The sequence below is a fragment of the Setaria viridis genome, chromosome 5, assembly GCF_005286985.2.
Source record: "Setaria viridis chromosome 5, Setaria_viridis_v4.0, whole genome shotgun sequence".
In the NCBI taxonomy this organism is placed as follows: domain Eukaryota; kingdom Viridiplantae; phylum Streptophyta; class Magnoliopsida; order Poales; family Poaceae; genus Setaria; species Setaria viridis.
In genome coordinates, this window is record NC_048267.2 from 36,613,640 (window position 1) to 36,621,009 (window position 7,370).

The 7,370-nt window shown below is 55.3% G+C and overlaps 2 protein-coding genes across 2 annotated transcripts; one reads left to right on the top strand and one right to left on the bottom strand.

Annotated features, from left to right (window-relative positions):
• Nucleotides 1–466: 466 nt before the first annotated feature.
• Nucleotides 467–3,581, top strand: LOC117858703 (basic leucine zipper 6). The gene is made up of 4 exons (XM_034741829.2): nt 467–1,119; nt 1,216–1,306; nt 2,852–2,978; nt 3,155–3,581. Exons 1-4 carry the CDS (start codon nt 668–670, stop codon nt 3,295–3,297), a joined length of 813 nt encoding a protein of 270 aa, XP_034597720.1. The 5' UTR covers nt 467–667; the 3' UTR covers nt 3,298–3,581.
• Nucleotides 3,582–5,237: 1,656 nt separating this feature from the next.
• LOC117858704 (uncharacterized) lies at nt 5,238–6,455 on the bottom strand. Its single transcript, XM_034741830.2, has one exon. It carries the CDS (start codon nt 6,339–6,341, stop codon nt 5,817–5,819), a length of 525 nt encoding a protein of 174 aa, XP_034597721.1. The 5' UTR covers nt 6,342–6,455; the 3' UTR covers nt 5,238–5,816.
• Nucleotides 6,456–7,370: the final 915 nt, after the last annotated feature.

Below are 7,370 nucleotides of genomic sequence, written 5' to 3' on the forward strand. Positions count from 1 at the left end.
CGCCCTCGAGGCCTCGACCGGTCTCGCCGCGCCCGCCCGCGGATCCGCCGCCGGGCGGGCGCAGGGATCCGGGTGCGGCGGGCGGACAGCGGCACGTGGACGGGGGATTCCCTGCCCACCTACATAACTGCCTCGGCGCCTGCCCCTTTTCGGCTTTCACTGCCACTTGAACCCGCCGACCCCCACCAACGCCTTCCCGCCCGCCCGCGCTACGCGTAGAAGGCTATGGATCCCCTCCCATCGCTCGCTAGCTAGAGGAGAGGAGGAGCCGGAGGCCGGAGAGCTAGCTGGCGCAGGCTGTCCTCATGTTCCAAAAGTCTCGTCCCATGTGACCCTCCAATTCCAATTCCCACCCGTCTCCATCCCCTCGCCCCGGCACAAGCTACCCGGGGGGGCCAGGACGGTGGTGTGTGTGTGTGTGTGTGTGTGGGGGGGGGGGGGGGGGGGGGGGGGGTAGCTAGCTGCTAGCCACTGCACCACTATAAAACAAAACTCCAGGCGCCGGCGCCCATCGCAAGAGCCGAAGAGCGAGCGCGCACTGGCGGCGGCGTAAGCTAATACCGGAGCTGGGAATTCACTGGCCGGCGTGCTCATTGCGAGCGAACTAGCTAGCGCGGGGTCGTCGTCTGCGGATCAGGCGGCGGCGGCCGTGTCGCGCGCAGCACGCATGGCGCAGCTGCCACCCCGGATCCCGGCCGCGGTGCACCACTGGCCGGAGGGGGGCCACCACGGGGCGGCGGCGTGGGCTGACGACTTCGCCGAGTTCGCGGCGTCGCGGCGGGGCGCGCACCGGAGGTCGCTCAGCGACTCGGTGGCCTTCGTCGAGGTGGCGCCCGCGGACGGCGCGGCGGGCGAGTTCGACCGCCTCGACGACGATCAGCTCATGTCCATGTTCCCCGACGAGGCCGGCGGCGGCGTGTCGTCGTCCGCGCCGGGGTCCGACAACGGCGGCAGCAGCGACAGCGACGGCGAAAAGCGTGGCGGCGGTGCTCCGGCGGGCGGCGGCAGCAATGGCTGCGATGACGAGCGGAACGAAGCCTCGGACGCGCAGGCGCTGGCGACGGGGCAGGCCGCCGCCGCCTCCACGGAGCTGATCCGGGACCCCAAGAGGGTGAAGAGGTGAGCCCTGTGCGCGAACAACCATGCATTCTGCAAGCAAACCCAGCTTGATCTGTGGCCTGATCGATCGAAACGCTTGCCCGGCGATGCTGCTAGGATCCTGGCCAATCGGCAGTCGGCTCAGAGGTCGCGGGTGAGGAAGCTGCAGTACATCTCCGAGCTCGAGCGCAGCGTCACAACCCTGCAGGTATACAGAATCACATCAATATACACAATTTCTGCGATTCTTGCACAATCATAAACGAAGCAGTTGTACCACAAAATGCACTAGAATATAGTGCTAGCTTTAGAGCTAGCGTAGACATAGTCAAGCTAATCTCATATCGAAATGCATTAGTCAAAAGCTGCCACCTGCCGCATGTGAATCGTAAGATACTCGCCAGTTACTCGAAATGGACCTCGATCTGTCGATCAGTTATACTAGCTAGGAATGGGACCGGAACTTGGTAGTAAAATTGACATGCTTCACCGATCCCTATAGATCTTGCCTACATTCTGTCCTGACTTGATGCGAAGAGCAGCGTACAAAACTAGTGCAAGCGTGGAAAGCACTGCACATGGCCGCAATAGCAAAATTGCGCAGGAAATTACATGCGCAAACGCACTCGATCGATTTAGACGCGACGTGCATGATGCGTTTGCATGCATGCTCAGGAACACAATGGCGGCATGGCGCCCTGAAACCTTTTTTCTTTACATGAAGGAAGAGCTGAATTTCATGATTAAAAAAAAATTTGTTCCCTTCTCTGCACAACGCAGTATGGAGCTTTGATGCACCCGCGCCTATTGTCTATCACACGATGTCACAATTCACGGACACACGTTAACTTGGGAGTTGGGAGGCGACTACCTGTGTCATTTCAGCACATGCATAGCCAGGCCAGCAGGCAAGGTAGATAGATAGATAGATCGGCGGCACAGGCTGTCCAGCAATAGCAACAGCGTCGCAAGTGATGAGCCCATGTGCGTGTGGAGGCCGTGCCGGCCTTGTCGTGCACCCGGGGGGCGGATCATGGAACGCTCCCTCCCTCCTCCCTCCCGTGCATGCACGCCGATGCCTTCTTTACCCTCTCGCCCCCGGGTACCAACCCCACGTAGCGCCATGATCCAAGTGCACATGCCCCTGCATGGCTGCGGTGGTCCCTGACCCCTGCGCGCGTGAGTGAGTGCTGGATCGACTCGCGTGTGCACGGATCGATCGAGCTGGTAGGTAGAACCGTAGAATTAGAACACGAGCCTTGCCTTTGCCTCCTTGCCGTCGCGCAGGATCTGGTTCCTTGGTTACCGAGTGTCTCACGCAAACGGTATTAGTTAGTTGCAGTATTTACTAGCTACTAGTCGCATTTAACAATTCAGGCTAGTATGCTTGAACAATGCGTATGTAATAGCGATGGGGTCGAGCTTTTCTTTGTTTATTCATTGCTGCACATGGCGCAAGCTAGGTACAGATCAGAGGTTCCTGAGTGTTGTCCGGTTCTGTTAGCTTTGCCGTCGCCGTATGATCGGCAGGTTGTTCCAAACAACTGGATTCACCTTGATTACGTCTTAAGCAGTTAAGCTACACCTGCAGTAGGGAAAATCTGAAAACTGTCAGAGGGGAAAATTCAGCATCCATGAAATTGAACGATCTTTTCTCGACAGCAGCTACGATGCGTGTCTGAAGTTTTCCTCGGAGTTGCTTGCTTGCTCTGCTTCTGCTAGTTTGTGAATCGATCGTTGAATTGCTCTGCAGAACGAGGTGTCCGTGCTGTCTCCTCGGGTGGCATTTCTGGATCAGCAGCGGACGATACTGACCGTCGGCAACAGCCACCTCAAGCAGCGGATCGCAGCTCTTGCACAGGACAAGATCTTCAAGGATGGTGAGTGCAATGCTTTGCTTGGGTTATCTAGGCAGTAAGTATAGTTTAACTAGCAGTGCTAGTTCATAATTCACAGAGAGCTGATAATGCATAACCACTGAGAGTGAGGCGTTATGGGGGTTATCTCATCATGCTTCAACGAGCATCACTCATGACTGAAGAAACTTTTTTTTCAGCTCATCAAGAGGCGTTGAGGAAGGAGATCGAGAGGCTGCGGCAGGTCTACGAGCAGCAGAGCCTCAAGATGTCAGCCGGCTCTGCCGCTTCTGAACACGGGCCGCCGCCCCCGGTGCGCGCGGAGAAAGAGCTCATGAGCTAGCTCACCCATGCCTGTCCCGTGTCAGCTGTGCAGTCCGCCTTATCATTATTAACCTGGAGGGAACATTGCATCATGATTCCTTTTTTTCAGATTCTGTGGATGTTTTCTTCTTTTTCTGCTTCTTCTTATGATTCTTTTTTCCCATTGACATGTGCATTGATTCTTTGTACTTTAATTTGGATTTGTTTTACTGTGCAAATTGTGGTAAAGTCGTCAGGAAAACTGAACTTTCAGTCTTTCATGTAAATCATTTTTGAAGCATTACATCTCTGGTAATCTGGATAGCTCTTGATTTTCTTTCTACTGTCATCTTCTTTCTTGTTTGGTCAGATCTCCTAATATTGGCAAGTTCAATGTAATTGAATTTCGTTTGTTGAATACTAAAACTGGACTGAAATGAGTAGATGAGAAAATCAGAAAATCAACGGCAAATGAGATGAATGGTGTGCCCAAGTGCAGATGTCTGGATGCCTTTTCCCTTGAGGAAGGCAGTTCAGCAGGTTAGGCGAGCCTGTAACAGGCTTGAACACGGTACAAAACACTAACAGCGGCGACAAAGCACCGAGAAGGGAAGTAGCCGCATTGTCGAAAGAGTGTACTCACTTCGGCAACAAAGGTCTCTTCTTGCACAATTGCCGTGTACAAACTGAATGTTCTCCGGCAATGCTGCAGCGTTGATTCATCCATCTGGTCAAGAGTACTAATAACTCTTCTTCACAGCCATTTTCCTCACGACCATTTGCTTGATCTGTGAAATTCTTGTTTGTTTTAATGCTATTGTTCAGTCTGTCATGTACGAAACTTGAGAGCCTTTTTTTTTTAAACGAGAAACTTCACAGTTCTTCATTCTTCTTGCATTTGTTGTCAGGCAAAATTTATCTTACAGTTACAGCAATACTGAATCTGCGTCGTGCTTCGAACAAAGAGCGGGACTATTGTAGTTGACATTTCTGATCGAAGCGGGTCACAGCTCCGGCCTTCGGCGCAATTCTAAACAAACGGCCATGGTGTGGTCAAAGACAGACGGCGGCGGAGTTGGAGTCCCTCAACATCTGGCGGCTCGACTTCCAGGGGCGGGGAAGGGGCGATTTCAAGCGAGTACGAGTATGGCAATTTGGAAGTCGTGGATCTCCAGAAAATGCTTTTCGCCTGCAGCAGCGACGGCGGACGGGAAGCCATGCCACGGGAGAGCGAGCGAAGCCGCGAGGAAAGAATCAAGCGCTTGTAGGGGCCTATATGTAACACATCATCCAGATTGGGGGGTTATCTGAAAATATTTGGATCACGATCAATCCAAATTAGGGGTTTTGTGAAAGGTCGCGATTATTAATCGCGATCCGAACGAGGGGCTAATTTGGATACGGCACCCTCCCACCTGCCGGCTGCCGCCGCCGCCGTCGACCGATGCCCGACGTCGATGGGCTTCATCCGCCCCTTTTCCCTGATCTCGAACGCCTTCAGGCTTAAGCACATCGAGGTATTCACAGGCTTCGGCGGAGGACGCCAGCGACGAGAGGCTACGCTGGATGGATGGACGCGCCGCGCCTCCCCAAGGTCGCCGGCTCGCCGCCGCATAGCACCGGAGCCGCCGAGCATTTCGCAGCTTGGGTGAACCTCTCGCTGCGCTTCTCTTCACGGCGCCGTCGTCTCGATCCCGTCGGCGCCTCTCCGGCTGCCGTTGGTTTTGGTTCTTGTCGATGGAACGGAAGCATCACTTCGCGAGTCGAGACGGCGGCGTGATCACTGGCGCGGCGGCGAAATCCTTGTCGAGTGGATCAAGCTGTGCTGCCCTTTCATTGCATACTTGCATTGCATATGTCGTAGCAGGAGACCAGGAGTAGCAGGAATCCTTGTTAGTTTTCGGTTAAGCCTATTCCTCTTCCAGCTCAGCTGTAGTTTTCAGCTGTTCTCTGCCTGAAGCTCCTGAACAGTAATCGGAATAAGGCAGAGCAGAAATTTTTTTAGCATATATGTCTTGAAGCTGCATATACATACAAATAAGGCACAAGCCTGTAGCAACAAAACAGGATGTCTAAAATCTAGTGAACCTCATAGATACAACATTCTCCAAGACCTCTGTTCTGTCTCCTGGGCTCTTCTTCTCTTTTCAGGCTCGAGCAATGACCACCACAAACAGAGATTTCGTTCAACTACAGCCATAGTGCCAAACAACATCCCATTCTCTGAACACAGCAAAAGTGCCAAAAACACAGAGCATAAACCATCTGAACACAGCTCTGATACTGACTGCAGGCAGCCAGGCACACCTGAATCTCAGAAAGCACTTCGACTACAGTCTACAGGCTTCTGAGCCCCTGAAACATAGCACAAACGAACGGCACACGAGTCCAGTTCTCTTCAGCAAATTCAGACTGGGCCGAATTCGCAACACGGAGGTAGAAATAGAAACAACAAGATTTTAGCCTACGATTAGCAGTGGTGGCAGTTAGTTGTGGCACACGTCTACTGAGCACACATCTACTGAACGCTGACACTTGCACACGAGTTCACCGGCTCGATCACTCCCACAACGGGCTGCCGTACACCTGCTCCGCGCCAGCCTCGCCGCCGCCGTAGCAGGGCTCAAACGAGAAGGCGCTCCCCTCGCCGCCCTCCTCCTCCTCCTCCCACTCCATGGCCATGACCATGCCGTCCATGTACCAGTCCCCCATGCACCCGCCGGCGAACGGGCCCATGCCGGCGTCGGTCGTCTCCGCCCACTCCAGGGTGTCCTCGTCGCCGAAGAATGCGTACGGCGCCGGGGACGGCCTCGCCCGCGCGCTCCCGTACTCCTCGAAGTCGGACAGGATGCCGTCGAGGCCGCAGTCCTCGCAGTCCTGGTGCGCGTGGATGCCGCAGCTCGGCTCCTGGCTGTCGATCCAGCAGTCGCCGTCGACGTCGGCCGCGAAGCCGAGCGCCTGGCCTGCGTTGTCCTCGGCGGCGAGGGACGCGTCCAGGAGCTCGACGAGCAGGTCGCCGTCGATCTCCGGCACCTCCATGACGTCGTCTTCTCTCTGCTGCGGCGCCATGCTATTGCTCTCCATGTACGTGTATGGAACAAGATCGTGTAGCCGAGTTCTAAGTTTCTAACTGCTTGCGGGAGTGGGGGGTGAGCAGGAGATGAATGATCATGGCAGGGTGTGTGACTGATGCAGCGGGGAGCTCGCGTTTTATAGCCTGGTAAAGTGGGACGTGCCAGCTCAGGAGCTGTGGGTGTGTGGGTGAGCTGAGTCGGACATGAGGGCCGGGTGACCGGCCGGTCTCGCACCTACGTGGCATGTGGACCTGACGCCACTTGATTAGCGGCATTGATGTCCGATCAGAGGTTGCTTTTGCTGGGAGCAAGCGTGGATCAAGGAGCGAAGCACGAAATGGTTAGGACGTACGTTCGAACCAAAGTTCTGTAGCTGGAGTTGATTAGGAGCAGTAATGGTCTACATCTTTGTGTTACGCACGAGATTATTCTGCACCGTCCAGGTACAGACGGGGGGCTGCACGCGCCTAGCAGCTCCAAGGGCCGGCCTGTGTCGCCATGAATGTGGCTAGGGAAGCTGGGTTCAGGTTCAGGCGCTCAGGACGCAGTGAGAAAAGTCCTGTTTGGTTCCCACTTCCTTTAGTGATTAAAAAGTTTTAGTCCCACTTTAGTCCACCTCCTAAAGACTGTTGTTTGGTTATAGTGACTAAAACTTTCTAAAAGCATAAATGATGTGACAAAATAACCATGCTACCCTCCCACCAGTTGCCCCTCCCATCTTCAACTCCTCCCACCATGCTCACTGCACCACCATGACGATGGCCTTGACGTGCTTGAGGTTGACGACGACGGCGCGCTCGCGGATGAGGATGGTGGAGGGGGAGGAGAGGTCCGGGTTCAGCACGCGGAGGTCGCGCGTGGGCAGCCCTGTCATCTCCATGGTCCGATGCTTCCCCACTCCGCCTCGCGGGGCTCCCTCGCCGCCAGCACCACCAGCCACTTATTCTGGTTCGCCGCCGCGCCGCCGACGTCGGGGCGGCTGCTTGCGCTCCATGGGACCCCCGCGCACGGCAGGCTCGTGGTTGGCCTAGATCCGCAA

What these genes read in the sequence shown, in the direction of transcription:
- LOC117858704 (XM_034741830.2), bottom strand. Translation starts at nt 6,341, where the DNA reads ATGGAGAGCAATAGCATGGCGCCGCAGCAGAGAGAAGACGACGTCATG.
- LOC117858703 (XM_034741829.2), top strand. Translation starts at nt 668, where the DNA reads ATGGCGCAGCTGCCACCCCGGATCCCGGCCGCGGTGCACCACTGGCCG. An exon ending in GACCCCAAGAGGGTGAAGAG is followed by an intron (nt 1,120 to 1,215) that starts GTGAGCCCTGTG and finishes CGATGCTGCTAG; the next exon opens with GATCCTGGCCAATCGGCAGT. An exon ending in GCAGCGTCACAACCCTGCAG is followed by an intron (nt 1,307 to 2,851) that starts GTATACAGAATC and finishes ATTGCTCTGCAG; the next exon opens with AACGAGGTGTCCGTGCTGTC.